This window comes from Macrobrachium rosenbergii, chromosome 3 (assembly GCF_040412425.1).
Source record: "Macrobrachium rosenbergii isolate ZJJX-2024 chromosome 3, ASM4041242v1, whole genome shotgun sequence".
Classification (NCBI taxonomy): domain Eukaryota; kingdom Metazoa; phylum Arthropoda; class Malacostraca; order Decapoda; family Palaemonidae; genus Macrobrachium; species Macrobrachium rosenbergii.
Window position 1 is genome coordinate 25,837,841 of NC_089743.1, and position 18,347 is coordinate 25,856,187.

General features: G+C 40.1%; 1 protein-coding gene across 1 annotated transcript in view; it reads left to right on the forward strand.

The window, feature by feature from the left end:
• Positions 1–18,347, forward strand: part of LOC136850733 (uncharacterized) — a 72,755-nt gene that overhangs the window by 10,354 nt on the left and 44,054 nt on the right. The window contains exon 7 of the mRNA XM_067124621.1: positions 15,466–15,894. Coding sequence (XP_066980722.1) covers positions 15,466–15,894 — 429 coding nt within the window. The remainder of the gene's footprint in view (positions 1–15,465; positions 15,895–18,347) is intronic.

Here is an 18,347-nt window from a genome sequence, read left to right on the forward strand (position 1 = left end):
TACAGGAAGGTTGGCCCATAAAAATACCACACAAAGCCTAACCCAAATGACATCCCAACTTAGACAGGATGGATGATACATCATTTTCTGCTAGAAATGCCGCTGCAACAGCAAATTATCCTGATGTCATAGAGGGAAAAGATTTGTTGTTAACAGAACATCTTTTTACCAAAACTTATCCATCTGCAAGACTAGCATAGGAAATACCATACCAGAGCAGAATGTTGTGTATAATGTATGGGCAATGTAACCTATGGCTTTACACTCATTAAGGTGATTCCTAACCAGGCAAGTAGTTGGATACTAAGTGCAACTAGGAGTAGTTTGCAGATCGAAGGGAGGAGGCTCCAACACCACCTGTAAGTGGAAGCTTAATCTGTGTTTCTTATGTTTGGTGTTACTTGTGGGCGGGGGTCTTCCCCCCACCCCACACACACACACCAGTTATTAGGCAAGGTCTGGTTAGGTCAGGACACTGCATTCTAGGAAAGGTTAGGTTCCTTTTCGTCGGCGGAACCTTTACCATTCGCAACTGGCCCCCAAGTTTGTTTATCTAAACCCTGTCTAAAAAAAGGATCTTGTCAGTTACAAGAAAGTTGCAGGTTGTAACTTATGAAGAGACCTACGTCCTTTACTTACTGTACCTAATACACTTTATTCTATTATGCAAGCTAATGATTGGAATTTGTCCAATTTTAAATCGGAGTCAGGCAGTAACTCAACTTCTGGAGTTCAGAAGAGTTACACATAGCTTGTATATCGGTAAAATTATTTTTAGACAGTTCCCATACACAAACAGCAGTTTTTCAGTTCCTCATCTTTGATTAGTAAAAAAGGAAGGAATATGCCCTTATCAGGTCAGTGGATTTTATTATTAGTAATAATAATTACCATTAACATTGCCAATTTATATATACATTTTTGTGAATCTAAATTCTTGCAAAATAATCCCTGAGAAGGTAGACCTAGATATAAAAGTACGCATAAATTTATAGGTGATCTATTATTAAATAACATAAATATTATTCCATGTAGGAAGTTTCTAATATTAATAATGACCCTTTAAAACTGGATCAATCTTAGATATTGATGTTAAAATCAATAATAATAAATTTAAAACTGAAGTTTATTCTCATTCTTTAAATATTCTGCTGAAAACCCTTATGGACAGTCAACAGACTATAAACGCAAGATGGCTCGAAAGGGAAGTCATCCTGTAGAGAAACACAAGTTACGGGAAAAGGTGATAAATAAATAAATACATTTGAGGAAATAGATTTTAAAGTGACACTCTTAAATTCAGGAGACATCAGAAAGCAGGAATGAATTTGCTCCTTGCTTAAACATTTGGAGATCAGTTGATTACACAAGTGCACTAGGCAAACTCTTCCATATTTCAGTAGTTTTAGCTTAGTAGTTGTAGCTAAGAAAAAACTTACTGAAAACTGAGTACAGTGGTATTAAACCCGATACCAGAAAACGACAAACTGTTTGCAGTAGCACCAAGCCTATTGTTGGAAACAAAAACTGCCAGATTAGGTAAAGAAGAGTGCAGAGGATGTTTGTTGTTGTATTACATTTTATGCAACAAACAATGAACTCACTTTACGTCTGTGCCACAAATTAACATTAAGAGTTGGCTAAAACTTAACTGATGATTTAACTCCATCCAGAAGGTTGAGATGAGAGTCAGCACCGGAAGAACACACTTTTTTGAAGTTACATTACATCAAACAATGAAGGAAAGGGTTTAACCTATAAAAGATAATAGCTTCAACCGGAAACATTCTGTAACATTTCAGCAAGATACCAACTTATTGAGAAACAAAGGAAGCAGTGTTACATATATGCTTATCCAGAGTCAGTTTTATATCAAAAGTTAAACCTAAAAGTTAAACCTAAAATCTTGAGTCACTGACATTTAAACCCATAATGTTTAAATGTAAATCAGAATTCAAAAGTAAAAGTGTTCTGGATGATTATCTATCATGCTTTGAGTTTGAGAAGCGTTAAGTTTCATATCCCAAAGTCTGCTCCACTAATGAATACATGCCAGATCTCTATTCAAGGATTCTGCAACCACAGACCTAAGGTATGGAGAAGGAACAGCAGCTAGAAAAGTAGCATTATTGGCATATGGAATTTTGTTCTCCAGACCTTGTCACATGTCACTAACGTAGATGATAAATAGCAGAAATTCAAGAACGCTAACTTTAGGATGTCAGGACCCTTCTCTGAGGGCTAACATACATATACAAGACTTTGCAGAAAAAATAAATTTCAACCGGTGTTCTCCAAAGTTAAAGTCATGATAGGTTAGATAACAGTCAGTGTGCAAATATTAACAGAGGGATACAAATACCAAAAGTAAAAATATAATATATTTACAAGCACGATACAGATAGAAATGATTGCCGGAGCCACTACAAATACATCAATATATAAATAACATTCACACAATTACTAAGTATACAATAGTTTCAGCAAACACACCCACACCATTAATTAGAGAAACCAAAAAACATGCATTCTCAAAAATAAGGGGGTCCCAAAAGGAGAAAATAACGGCCAGAATGAAGTCTAACAATTTACAAAACTAAGTTGCCCTAACAAAAAAACAAAGTGGCCACAAAAAGTTTTAAGCTCCACAAAACAAATCCTTATATGAGGAACTGCAGGTTGACGCAAGGAGACATAACGGAGTAAGGCAAATCGAGAAGGGGTTCCCCACAACACTCCAATGGCTGAACGTTACTCAAAGAGGTGGGAAGGTATTCCCCACTATTCTTTAAAGGTCTGCAGATCAACAGAACGATCTCCACACGGAAGGTCCATGTCTCTCTTACGAAACCGAAATTAAGGAAAACTTGTACCTGCTCACAGCGAGGTTCCCCTGGCAGATACTGGCCCAAGGCTACAGCAAGTTGAGGCAGCAGCGTTGCAGCAGGATACCACTGCAAGGAAAAAGCGAATAGATGCAGAATACAGGAGCAAACTTGCTGTAATCCAAACGTACGAACATGGTGGCCAGAACTAGACTGCTCTACTAGAGCTCAGGGACTTCCGATTACACCTCGGCATTCCAAGGAAACCGAAAACAGGACTCTGAGAAAAAACAGGCCAAGGATCAAAACAGAAACAGAAACTCAAAATAATGTGGAGGAAGAAAACTCAAAACCCTGATGGGGAAACTAAAATAAACAACAAAATAGGGTAAACTAAAGCTAAAAAAAAAAAGAACAAAGTTCTAACAAGGAACACCTGAGAAGGCATTACTAAACCTACTACACTGGCCATAAACAGACCCTTTGGGTTCTGGTATGAAAGATTCATTTGAAATATTAATAAAAGTTCCAACAATTCCCAATAATCTTTGCTTGTACATAAGTGCTTCATGATTCACATGGTCAAAGGCTGCACTAAAATTTAGATCGACCGTGCTTGCCTCTGCACTCTCATCAAGAGCAATCTTCAAGATGGTTGGTATTAACAAAAGTGCAACACAAGCACCAAGGTCTCTAAAAACTCAAAATGCAATGGTGGTTGTAGGTTATTTTCTTCAACAAACCTGCAAAGACACTTAGAGAGCAGCTTTTCAAAAACCATAGATGAATTTAGTCCCTTAAGTAATGCAGCAATGTTTCCCTTCTTTCAAACAAGGAAAACTTGCATGTCCAACTGATCTTCTGAAAATAGTAATAATATTAAGGACAATGAATCATCATTCTTTTTAAAAAAAATTATTGAAAGATTCTGTTACAGTCTATGCCGCCATAACTGTCAAGGCTCAGACGCAAAGTTTTGACTCCTCTAGACCTGGAAAGCATGACTGAGACAACACCAGTTACTCACCACACTGTTTACTCACAAAGAATTGACTCAAAATATCTGCCTTCTGTTTAGGGCAATATACAGCAGTTTTCTTCAACTACTGGAGAGTAAGATCTCCTTCACACCCTCATGATAAGCTTTCTCAGCTCTCTCATAGACAACCTAAGCTTAACTTATAAGCTCAATGAAATTACACCACAAAAGACCACGTGATTGTTCCTCCATAAAAAATAAGCTTCTTGTTTTTCATGCTTTAAGAGAAAAGTAGAGGATTTTAGAAAGAATTCTCCTGTCAATAATAGTCATATGGTGACCATTTAAACCTTCAGTAATGTTTAGAATAATGTAAATAGTACTCCATCTAAGCTCAATAAGATCATGGTGGATACTATTTCAGTTGGCCAGACATTTCAAGTATATCTTTTTTTGAAAAGCTAACATCGGGAACAACCTGATCCATCTGCATTAACCTTAAGTTATTATCAGATGAGCCCACCAGCGAACCTACTGCATAAGATACAATCCTTGTAAACCCCTCGAGTAGGATGCCTTGAAGAGGTGAGGGGCTAAGGGACCCCTGGCCTTTGGGCCTGGGTCCTGACAAATCATCCTACGTAGTTTTAGGTTGAAATGGCGTGGGCATTTCCACATTAACAAAATTTTACTGCTTAGGTGAATCTGAGAAGGGATCATTTCTTGGAAGGGGTTCGCGTCCGAAGCTAATTGTGGGAGTTGTGGTGGTTGAGTCGCCACCTAATATGGTTTGGACCTAAGAGATAGTGATGGGATTCTCCCATTGCTATCTTGGGGGTGGAACCATCTCCAGGGATCGGCCCATCGGGATCCAGGGGGGGGCTGGTTTTTGGAGGTGGGACTTCTGGCTTTTGTTTGGAAGCCCACCAGTACGTTTGGAGTGGGGAGTCAGTCCCCATTAGTGGGGGCAGAACTCCCAGCAGATGGGTTGGCTTATACTTGGGCCACTGCAAGCATATTGGTGCCTTCCCAAAAGGTTAGGGTATGGAGTGGACTGTTTGGAGTCAACTCTCACTTGTGCCATTGGTGGAGAATGTGAATACCTGACTGATCCACGATACTTTCTTGATATAACCAAGCAGTTTTGGGTGGGTGGATGAGCCGCTTTGTGCGTGGTGGTCTGATGTGTGCATGCTTGGCATCTTGGGGTCTCTTCGCAGGCTTTGGTAGTGTGTTGGGGTGGGGAAGTTGGGTAGTAGAAGCTGCCTGGTTTTCCCTTTCTAATGTGCTGTCGGGGTCTGTGCGGGGGCTCTTGGTTGTCGGGTGTTTACTTTTTGGACTTCTGCATACTGACTGGTTTAAATTTATGGATTTGGCTATTAGTTTTCCCTCCCCTGGATCCGATGACTTAACGGCACTGGCAACGACTTCTGGCATGAACATGGATACAAGCTTGGCTGTCAGACAGAACCAAACACTGAGACACCAGGGTGTTAGTAAACCTGGTGGATTTGATTCAAATAGTAGAGTCCTTTATTGCACTATTGTAGGCTTGTCATTAGATTATGAATGTTTATATAGTGTAGTAAAACAATTTGGCAAAATGGAAAGAATGAAATTAATTCTAGAAAAAGATAAGCAGTCATTTTCTGCATTTGTTAAATTTTCCCCTCCCTTGGAAGCTAGTGAGGCACAACAAAGACTCCATGGCCACATTCTAAATGACTCCATTCTCAGCACGAGTGTTTTCAGTGAAAAACTTAAATTGGAAATATTGAATGTGTTTCATCTCACAGATTCTTTAACACACTGAAAGGGGTAGTTTACTCAAAAGACTTGCAAGTTTTTAAAGAGGAGGAGATTCTCCATCGATGTCCTCATTGTGTATCTCATGTAAAAAAAACTGGGTGGGGATGCAGCTATCCTTTTGACCTTCTCCTCCAATTACCTACCTGATACCATCATTGTTGGCTATGAGAGGATGCAGGTTAAAAAATACAAAAGAAATCCCAAATAGTATCGCAAATGCTTTAAATATGGCCACATTCAAAACTCTTGTGATAACAGTAAAAGATGTTCTGTGTGCTCTGCAGAGTACGATAACTTTGACGAGTGCGAAGCAGCCTGATACTGTTTTCTATGTAAGGGTGATCACACACCAAATTCTAGGGCTCGCCCCAGACATAGATTTGAACTGTAAAGGTCTCAGAGCCTGTACAGAAGACCTTAAAGTTTTAATGCATGAATTCAATCCAGGGATCATATTCCTGTGGGAAACAATGTTAGGTAACTCTCCTTATAATTCTGGGCTAAATTATTCAATATTTAAGTCATATCCCCCAATTGGTGATCGTGCCTATGGAGGAGCTGCAATTATTATTAATAACCCTCTACAGCACTCCACAATACAATTAAACAACTCTACAAGCTGTCGCTATTTCAGTCATTTTGGAAAAGAGGATAACAATCTGCTTCTTATACCTTCCACCAGACCTTGCTTTTAACATTGGAGATATTCAGTCCTTAATTAATCAACTTCCAGCTCCTTTACTTCTAGGTGATTTTAGTGCCCACAACCCCCTTTGGGGAAGTCGGTTTTTAGACAGTCAAGGGAAATTAATGGAAGACCTTATTAACAGGAATGATGTTACCCTCTATAATAATGGGTCAGTGACTTTCCACAACATTCATGATAATCATTTCTCTGCACTGGACCTTAGCATTTCTTCAACAAGTATCCACCTTGATTTTAATTGATCTGTTAATGAAGATTTAAATGGAAGTGGTCACTACCCGATCCATTTGAAATATGCTCAAAATGCTCCATCTGAAGTTGTACCTAAGTGGAAGGTAGATGATGCAGACTGGGATAAATTCAGTAGGGGTGTCAATCTAGATAGGGAGTTCGAGTCCTTTCATTCTCATGTAGATGCCTATGATTACTTTATTGAATCTACTTTGAAGAGTGCTGAAGGCTGGATTCCAAAAGCAAAAGGCAAACCTTCAAACCTTGTAGACCTGCAGTTCCCTGGTGGAATAAGACCTGGTATTCTGAGGAAAGTGACTAGGAAGTGCTACAGATGTTACAAAACTAGTGGCTCCCCTCAGTCTAAATTAATCTACAAACAGGCTTTAGCCAAGCAGCAGCGCTTTTATAAGAAAGCCAAAAGAGAATGTTGGCTTTACTGTATTAATTGAATAAACTCCAAGGCCCCACTAAGAGTGGTGTGGCGCAAAATAAGGAAACTGAATGGAAAATTTGTTGCGTCACCATTACCCTCATTAAAAATAAATGACACTAATCACAGAGTCCACTGAAGTTGCCAATGAGCTAGGAAAACACAATTCTAAAGTTTCCAGCCCTAGCAATTATTCTCCAGAATTTCAAAGAACTAGGAATTCTGAAATTACTCTAAAATTTGATTCGGGAAAATCTGAACCATACAATTATAAATTTTCCCTAAGAGAATTTCGTTAGGCGCTCTCAAGTGAACCCACAGCTGCAGGTGAGGATACAATCATATATGAAATGCTGAAACACCTCCCAGATGATGCCAAAAAATATTTACTCAAGATTATAAACAAAATATGGGAAACAGGAATTTTACCCAAGGACTGGAAAATATCCATAATTGTTCGTATTAAAAAGCCTAATAAAGATGCTTCGAAAGCCACCAGCTATAGACCAATAGCTCTTACCAGCTGTGTGTGTAAGCTGATGGAGAAAATGATAAATACTGGACTAGTTTGGCACCTGGAAACCAAAGGATTAATATCGCCGTTTCAATTTGGTTTCAGGAAAACCCACTCCACCCTTGATCCCTTGCTGAGGCTGACCAACCAAATCCAACAAGGATTCGCCAAACAGTGTCAGACCATTGGCATATTTTTTTACTTAGAGAAAGCATATGACACTACCTGGAGAATTGGCATCATGAAGCAATTGCACAAGATGGGCATATGTAGAAGAATATCAGGTTTATATATTCCTTTGTAACAGAGATTTTTTAAGGTAAGAGTGGGAAACTCCCTCTCCCAACCTTTTATGCAGGAGGAAGGAGTTCCCCAAGGAAGCATTTTAAGTGTAACACTCTTTTCAGTGGCAATAAATTGTGTGGTTGAAAAAATCTTGCCCCCTGTTAAATGCTCGCTTTTTGTCGATGATCTTGCAATATACTGCACAGGATATGATTCCTTGTCTATATGTAAACATTTGCAAAGACCTATTAATGCTATTACTAAGTGGGCTGATGAGAATAGTTTTAAATTCTCCTCTTCCAAAACAGTTGCAGTAAGATTTACCAGGTGCCGGCGTGTGGAAGAGGTTCCCACACTTAGTCTAAGAGGGTCTATCCTTCCTTATGAAAATGAAGAAAATTTCTGGGGATGACTATAGACCATAAATTAACATGGGCCAGCCACATATGCGCCCTAAAGATTAATATTAAACAGTCTTTGAATATTTTAAAGGTTGTTTCTGGATTTAGTTGGGGGCTAATAAGAAATCCCTTCTGAGGCTATATGACTTTTTGTGTCGATCTGAGCTAGACTATGGCTGTCAAATTTATTCCTCAGCTTGTAAAATGAAGCTAAAGGAACTGGATGTTGTACACAACATGGGGTTGAGAATATGCTCCGGGGCTTTTAGAACTTCACCTGTTGAAAGCATATACGTCAATACATATCATTTTCCCCTTGATCTAAGAAGGCAAGAGCTAAGGTTGCGATACGTGGCTAGAATGAGAGGTGCTCCCAAAAATCCCTCCTTTCAAGTACTAAAGGAAACAGACTCTCGAAGTTTTTCTTGTACACCCACCAAAGAAACCGATGTCGCCTCGCCAAACCTTGCTGGGAGAGATCATGTCCTTCTTGCTCTGAACAGTAGCTGAAGTTCCAACTACCAATGCATAGTTAAGATGGTTCGAATGAGAGGAGGAGGGAAATTACGAAATTCAGACAAAAAAGTGCAATAATGACTGAAATATATTTCAAGGAGAGAGAGAGAGAGAAATTTTATTCTTTTAAGAAATGTAATCGTATTTTGTTTCGATATTAATTATCTCTTTTAAGCACCGAGCACGTGGGGGTGGGGGGTAGGAGGATATGATAAGGAGGTTAAAGGTGATGAGCAATGGGGTGATGTTAATGTAGGGCTTGATGAGATTCGATTAGCAACATATTTGAAGTGGCGATATTAATACCCTTATTGATAACAGTTAATATCAATTATTCCAATTCGCCATGAAGACATAGATATGTATCATTATAGTATTACTTATATCATCGTTTACATTCTGAATAGTTTTGAGGGAAAGTGGGGGGACCTGGTTTTCCGACGAGGGAGTTTGTGACACAGCCATGGACGATGCGTATCCCAAAAGCCAGTAGCTGAGTAGTTTTGACGGCTGGGGATTTGCAGCCTCTGTGTAACTTTATTAGCTGGTAAACACGATTATCTATATTACGGCAATCTCCACCATATTGTTGTCTTCTTTAGTCTATATAATATATACTTATATATGTCATTTTTTGTAGAGATGGCGGCGGAAAACAAAGACAACTCTGTTGAGCATATAACTCAAAGAGGTCGGATCATTGGTAAGTGGGAGCATGGTGTTCCAACACGAGATATTGCCGTGAGCGTTGGAGTGTCAACTCGCATAGTCCAAAGGTGGATATCAAGATGGCGGGAAGAGGGAACATGGCAAATAGACCTAGGAGAGGACGCCCACGCATAACAACACGACAACAAGAGGAACAAATCATTGCAGCATCCATAGACGACCCCCTGAAAACCTCAGTAACTATCACACAAGAATTGCATCTCTCGTGCAATCCACAGGTAACCAGACAGCGACTGAGGGAGCATGGGATCAGGTGTCATCTTCCGGCGGTCAAAGAGGAGTTAAAGGAATGGCATCGTGACACTCGTCTGGGCTTTGCTCTGCAACATGTTGTTTACGATATCGATGACTGGAAAAATGTAATCTTCAGTGATGAAACTTACTTTACATCGATAGTCCAGAGCAATGCACGTCTGGCGACGCATCGGCACAAGATACGATGCTAGAAATATTCAGGAGAGAGCTAGGAGTGGGAGGTCGTCCAAAGTCGACCACGACGACATCAACAAGGTCGTCCTCGAAGTCGACCTCCAGGTCGTCCTCGACGTCGTCCTTGAAGTCGACCTCGTGGTCGACCTCGAAGTCGTACTCGACGTCGACCTCGAAGTCGACCTCGAGGTCGTGCTCGAAGTCGTCCTGGAAGCCGTCCTCGAGCTCGTCCTCGAAGCCGTCCCCGAGCTCGTCCTCGAAGTCGTCCTCGAAGTCGACCTCGAGCTCGTCCTCGAAGACGTCCTCGAAGTCTTCCTTGAGCTCGTCCTCGAGCTCATAATCGAAGTCATCCTCGAAGTCGTCCTCGAGGTCATCCTCGAAGTCGACCTCGAGGTCATCCTCGAAGTCGACCTCGAGGTCGGTCGAGGTCGACGACCTCGAAGTCGTACTCGAGCCCATCCTCGAAGTCGTCCTCGAGCTCGTCCTCGAAATCATCCTCGAGCTCGTCCTCGATGTCGTCCTCGAGGTCGTCCTCGAAGTCAACCTCGAGGTCGTCCTTGATGTCGTCCTCGAAGTCTTCCTCGAGCTCGTCCTATAGCTCATAATCGAAGTCACCCTCGAGCTCGTCCTCGAGGACGTCCTTGAAGTCGACCTCGAGGTCGTCCTCGAAGTCGTCCTTGATGTCGTCTTCGAAGTCTTCCTCGAGCTCGCTCATAATCGAGGTCATCCTCGAGCTCGTCCTCGAGGTCGTCTCCGACCTCGAGTCGTCCTCGAGGTCGACCTCGAGGTCATCCTCCCTCGAAGTCTTCCTCGAGCTCGTCCTACAGCTCATAATCGAAGTCACCCTCGAGCTCGTCCTCGAGGACGTACTTGAAGTCGACCTTGAGGTCGTCCTACAGCTCATAATCGAAGTCAGCCTCGAGCGCGTCCTCAAGGACGTCCTTGAAGTTGTCCTCGAAGTCGACCTCGAGGTCGTCCTTGATGTCGTCCTCGAAGTCTTCCTCGAGCTCGTCCTACGGCTCATAATCGAAGTCATCCTCGAGCTCGGCCTCGAGGACGTCCTTGAAGTCGACCTCGAGGTCGTCCTCGAAATCGACCTCGAGGTCGTCCTTGATGTCGTCCTCGAAGTCTTCCTCGAGCTCGTCCTACAGCTCATAATCGAAGTCATCCTCGAGCTCGCCCTCGAGGACGTCCTTGAAGTCGACCTCGAGGTCGTCCTCGAAGTCAACCTCGAGGTCGTCCTTGATGTCTTCCTCGAAGTCTTCCTCGAGCTCGTCCTACAGCTCATAATCGAAGTCATCCTCGAGGACGTCCTCGAAGTCGACCTCGAGGTCGTCCTCGAAGTCGACCTCGAATCCGACCTCGAGGTCGACGACCTCGAAGTCGTACTCGAGCCCATCCTCGAAGTCGTTCTCGAGCTCGTCCTCGAAGTCCTCTATGCCGTCCTCGAGCTCGTCCTCGATGTCGTCCTAAAGGTCGTCCTCGAAGTCTTCCTCGAGCTCGTGGAGTGCTACTGCGCCTATACCCAGGGTTTTACACAACACCAGAGCCGTACGTGGGTGAACTAATTAGATAAAGTCTAGTATGGCTCTGGTGTTGTGTAAAACCCTGAGTATAGGCGCAGTAGCACTGAACACCCCCGTGCAACACTTTTATGAGAGTTGATGGCTGAACCGATAAGATCACTAACTGGTATTCTGATGCTTACGGGTTCGAGCCTCGAGGGTGAAGGATATTTTTCCAAAATCGTCATTGGCAAAAGTTATGGTGATTATGGATATCAGTTTCCATAATTTGAGAGTAAAAACCGTCGAAATATGCTGCATCAAATATAATAAAAAAGTAGCTTCGTTCTTTGCAAACTGAACGGAGAACAGAACCATAATAGCAGATGGCCGAACCGTCCCAAATAGCCACCACTCGAGACATAGTTATCAACAATAGTATGATTAACCTCAGGTGTTCTTAATCAGGGGTGCTCGCTCCTCTATGGGATGTAAGGCCGATTCCTAGGGGACCTTCCAGACGAACAAAATAACGCCAGAAGCCAGGAAATACTCGTAAAAATTCTGGTAACACTTCAACAGGAGTTGTGTGACAGGGATATTTTTATTTCCTCGCTACTGACGTCATTTTGTTGACTATCAGATATAGTAACCATGTTTTCCCCCAGACACTTGCCCGTTCGTCTAGAAGGTGCCTAACGGGTGCGAGGATGAATATGAATAATTAAGACAAATATATATTTCTTTATATGCATATTACTTTTTTTCTCAAAACGAAAATAGTAATAACGCTAGCTTTGTGAATGAAAAACAAAAAAAAAAAATTATCAATACACATCACATCGATTTTGTTTCTTAACATTTCTTTAATATTTTTTTTTCCTATTTTTCAATTCTGAGGGTGCGAAAACGGACTGCTGATTTGGAAAGGGTGCACACTAAAGGGAGAGAGAGAGAGAGAGAGAGAGAGAGAGAGAGAGAGAGAGAGAGAGAGAGAGAGAGAGAGAGAGAGAGCCAGCCCTTTTATTCTTTTAATAAATGTAATCGCATATTGTTTTGAAAGTAATCACCAAGAAATTTCATGACCTTGTTTTATTTTAATTTCGTATCATATTTATAAGAAAAATCCATAAATATTGATGAAACTGACTATTCGTATCAATATTGTCCTGAACAGCCATTTAACTACGTCCTGGTAGTTGGAACACAAGACATCTTTCAGGGCAAAAAGGGCATTCTCTCTCCAGCCAGGTCTGGCGAGGCGACATAGGTTTCTTTGGTGGGTGTACAAGAGCTTCTAAACCATTCCAAATTCGACTGAATGAGGATGTTAGGAATAATCATCTTAAATCCCAGAAAGTCCTGGAAGTAGGATATCCTGTAAATCCTCCATGACTTATTCCAGAAGCATTAGTATGTAAGAGATTGCTTAACAAAAAGGACTGCACTGAAGAAGAGATTAGGGGAAAATTCTTAGAGCACGACATTACCCATGCTAATTATACAAAGATCTATACAGATGGATCAAAGTCGGATAGCGGTGTTGGTTACGCTGTTATCCTTGGTAATACAGCGTGCACAGGTAAATTACCTGACTCTGCATCAATATTTACTGCCCTAGATTTAGTTTTTCAAAGTAGTGACACTAATTTTGTCATATACTCAGATTCTAAAAGCACTTTAGAAGCTATTAAAAAATTTAATAGCTTTCATCCATTAATTCAAAAAGTTTAGGAGTGGCTTTTTCTTATCTATTGTCGGCGTAAATTGTCCTCTTTCTGTTGGGTCCCTCCTCACGTGGAGATTCGCCGAAACGAGATGGCAGACAGGAAAGCGAAAGCTGCTAGTATTTTATCAGAAACCCCTTTCAGAAAAGTGCCTCATACAGACCTAAAAGGTCCTGTTAGATCTTATGTTTTAAGTAAATGACAGACGAATAGAGGTTATTTTAACCAGATTAAGGATTTGGCACACTCGTTTAACCCATCAGTTTATTTTAGAAGGGAGCAGCCCTCCAGAGTGTGCTTACTGCGACGAGACACTAACATTGGAGCACATTCTGGTGGTCTGCCCCTGATATTTTAACCAAGAAAAAGATATTTCCAGGGTAAATCCCTCTCGGATATTTTGGGAGATGAAGCAGATATTTGAGCTATCATCTCTTTTTTAAAGTATATAAAAATTTTAACGATATTTAATTTTTTTCTTAATATATTTATTACATCACACAGAATTTTAATGACATTAATTTTTTTATTATGTATATATCACATCATTCATTAAACATCATATCTTTATTTATTTGTCACGTCACTTCATTTTATTTATTAATCATTTCCTTCACCAATTCATAAATTCATTTACCTTAATTTATTTTCTCTTCATTAGGCGCTGAATAGCCTTCTTGGCCCCAGTGCCTGGGCTTTTGCCCTGAGTATCATACATCCATCCACGATCCTTGTAACAGATGTGAATACAAGGTCAAGACGGTTGCGAGATTGGTGCACAGGTTCATTTATTAACTGCTCACAACCAGAAATAGTGGAAAACTCCAGAGCAGCAACACTATGATTATCTGAGGCAGTAATTGAGCTCAGGCATTCATTGTAGTGAGGATTGTAATCAACAAAAATGAAACAATCCGTGGACTTAGCTTCCCGAAATACTGCCATTTTGGTAAGCAACCAGCTGTTGTGTGATCCTTACTAGTCAGGATCACACAAAAGGCAGGGATGTTCAGAAGCTTTTTCCCCTCGTTAAAAAGCTTTTACATTGCCTGGCTGAACAGTTGTTCCTTTGGCTGCACTCAACCACCGTCCTCGTTCAATGTAGTAAAGTTAAGTATATCTTAGTTTAACCAGACCACTGAGCTAGTTAACAGCTCTCCTAGGGCTTGCCCGAAGGATTAGATTTATTTTTACGTGGCTAAGAACCAACTGGTTACCTAGCAACGAGACCTACAGATTATTGTGGAATCCGAACCATATTATGACGAGAAATGAATTTCTATCTCCAGAAATAAATTCCTCTAATTCTTCATTGGCGGCTCGGAGAGTCGAACGCGGAGCCAACAGCGTGCCAGTAGCCAGCAAACTTTAACAATAGGCAATTTTCTTTCCAAATACTGAAAATTTGATAGAATTAATTATTTGGATACTTATCTACTGTTGAAGTGGAAACCCACCCACCCTCCCCACATCTTAGTGGGTGGTTATGAAGAATTCTGACAAGAACATACACTCTAGTACCACGTGGTTGGAAACAGGTGACTATGGAGACAGTCCAAGCGATATTTTTCCTTATTTTAAATGCCAGTTGCATCTAGTGCATGAAGATATAAGCTAGTTTTAACTTTGACAAAAGCACTTTTTTGGAGGAATGGCTAATATATCGCAAACATAGTCTGATATTTTTTAACCTTAAGTGTTTGTGCCGATTTACAGTCTGTGAAGCTTCCAGAGTGCGTTAAATCAATCAGATGAGTTGCTGTTTATCCTTATGCTGAAACAGGAGTGTACATTTTGATAGGCAGTGCAGGACTTCAGTAAAGACCCCTAGACAGTGCAGGACTTCAGTAAAGACCCCATACAATTCACCTTAACCAATAGCAGCTGTGTCATTTTCTTTGGATTTTGTCTGAAATTCATTTGACCAGTACTTTTCCTTAACACAATAAGTAAATTTCCAACTTCGAGTGTGACGCAGAATAATGGTGTAAGTCATTGCCACCAAACATATCCTGTTCATGTTATGTATGCTTATGAAATGCTCAGCTTTTATAAACCTTGTTTCTCATGACCAATGCAAGCGACTTTGTTCTATTGTGTGCAGTTTACTCAGTACTTTATTATACCCGTTGCCACATTCAATGTATTGATTGTGCAGTGTTATAATAAAATCACAACTCTACTATATTTGTCTTCCATTGAATTAGGTTTGCATTTTACTGCAGATAAGAGAGAGAGAGATGCTACATTATTGCTTAGAATATTATTTTCATGTTAATACAAGTTTTGCTCAAATTTTAAAGCTATTCTAAAATAAGGAACATTGCTTTATGCCTTATGAAGATATGCACAATCTTATATTTGATACAATTGCAGGTTGTACTGGAGATAACTTTGAATGTGACTCTGGAATATGCATTTCAAATAGCAAGAAATGCGATGGTGTGGAAGATTGCTTGGATGGTTTTGATGAACTTGGATGTACATCTCTTTCACCGCTACAAGCTTCGACCACTACAATTGAAACCGCATCTTCTTTTGTTCCATCTTCACCCAGAAATCCTACATCTACCCTGTCAACAACAACCAATCCTGTAAACCCTTCAACTTTACCTTTGAGTGGATACTCTTCACCTACAAGCACTTCAAGTGGTTCTTCTGCATTTGCAGACACCACTAGTACATATTCAACTACAACTTTGACATCTGCAATCTCATCCACAATTCCAACTGCAGCTTCTACTAGCAACCCAGTAGTTACAACTCATACAACAGCATCTTCATCAACTGTTACTCCAGTTCCTGGTGGGTTAATGTATCAAAGCCTAGCTTAAATAATATAAGTGCTCTTTGTAAATGTATGATGACAATCCATTTTGGTGTTGTGCAGTAGTATGATTTTTGGTTATTTTTTTTTACTGAAGCTAAACACAAGCACCACGGTTAAGCAATGGTAAATGAAACTTTTTTTCTTGAGGTTATACTGTATGAAAGGGGCTTTGCACTTACAAAACATTATAGTAGTTATTTATGCTGTCACTGCATTGGTGGTATTAGGAGGGTTGTTTTGCCAATTAGAACCAGCCATTTTGATTTTACAAAGATACTTGTTACCATGATAACTCAGACTCGCCCATGTTGCCTATTTCCGAGTATGTAGGAAAAGGAAAAGTAAAGACAGATGCTATTTATTACCAGGATTCCTTAAGTAAGGGTACAAGAAGATTTGTGTGATGGGAATTTAGCCCATAAATAATGATATACAGAGCAAAATCCTAATGGCCATCCCAACTCCTTAGGTAAAGGTACAGGAAAAATACCATACAAAGCCTAAACCAAATGACATCCCAACTTAGACAGGATGGGTGGTACATCATTTCTACTAGAAATGCCGCTGCAACAGCAAATTATCCTGATGCCACAGAGGAAAAGATTTCTTGTTTATAGAGCATTTTTTTTTTTTTACCAAAACTTCTCAATCGGAAGGACTAGCATAGGAAATGCCAAACTAGAGAAGAATTCAGAGTGTAATGTATGGCCAATGTAACCTATGACTTTGCATTCATTAAGGTGATTCCTAATTAGGCAAGTAGATACTAAGTACAACTAGGGGTAGTTTGCAGAACCACGGGAGGAGGTCCTAACAACATCTGAGCGGAAGCTTAATCCATGCTTTTGATGTTTAGTGTTACTTGGGGGCAGATGTGTCTCTCTCTCTCTCTCTCTCTCTCTCTCTCTCTCTCTCTCTCTCTCTCTCTCTCTCTCTCGATGGCACAGCACCCTAAGTCAGGTTAGGAAGGTAAGGTCTGGTTAGGTCAGGACACTGCATTCTAGGAAATGTTAGGTTTCTTTTCTTTGGCAGAACATTTGTCTGTCGTTATCAACTGGCTCCCAAGCTTGTTTGTTTAAACCCTCTGTCTAAAGAAAGGATCTTGTTAGTTACAAGCAAGTCGCAGGTGGTAATTTTTGAAGAGACCTACCCCCTTTTACCTACAATACCTAATACGCTTAATGATTCTGTTATGCAAGCTAGTGATTGGAATTCATCCAATTTTAAATCTAAGTCCTGCAGTAACTTAACTTCTGGACTTCAAAAGCATTACACTTTGCTTGTAAATAAGTAAAATTATTTTTAAACAGTTCCTTTAGACAAATAGAACTTTTTCAGTTTCTCTTCTGCGATTAGAAACAAGGAAGGAGTATACCTTTATCAGGTCAGTGTATATTATCCCTAACATTACCCGTTTATATTTTTCTTTTTATGAATCCAAATTCTTGCAAAATAATCCCTGAGAAGGTAGACCTAGATATAGAAGTACATATAAATTTATAGATGATCTGTTGTCATTAAATAACAGGTAAATATTATTCCATGTTTTAGTCCAGAGTACTAGAAGTTTCTAATATGAATAACGACCCTTTAAAACTGGATACATCCTGAAGTTTATTTCCTTTCTTTAAGTATTCAGCTGAAAACCCTTATGGACAGTTAACAAACTGTAAAACCAAGAGGGCTCGAAAGGAAAATCATCCTGTAGAGAAACACAAGTTATAGGAAAAGGTGATAAATAAATAAATAAATTTTAAAGTGATACACTTAAATTCAGGAGACATCATCAGAAAGCAGGGATGAATTTGCTCCTTGCTTAAACATTTGGAGATCAGTTGATTACACAAGTGCACCAGGCAAACTCTTCCATATTTTAGTTGTAGCTAAGAAAAAAATTATGGAAAACTGAGTAGTATTAAACCTGATGCCAGAAAACGACAAACTGTTTGCAGTAGCACCAAGCTTATTGTTGGAAACAAAAACTGCCAGATTAGGTAAAGAAGAGTGCAGAGGATGTTTGGTGTTGTATTACATTTTATGCAACAAACATAATGAACTCACTTTGCGTCCAGCCAAAGTCACCATAAAGAGTTGGCAAAATAAACTTGACTGATGACATAACTCCATCCAGGAGTTTGAGATGCGAGTCGGCATTGGACCCCCAAACTGGAGAACGATACATCAAACAAGGAAGAAGGAAGAAGTTTAACCTATCAGAAATAATAGCTTCAGACAGAAACATTCTTAAACATTTCTGCAAGATAGCAACTTTTTGAGAAACAGAGGAAGCAGTGTTTCATATACAGTATGCTTAACCAAAGTCGTAACTTCAAAGTATGCTTACTATACAAAGTTCATCAACGCACTTGTTGAATTTAAACATAAAATTTATTTGATAACTAAAGGTTAAACATATCAAATGGGTAAT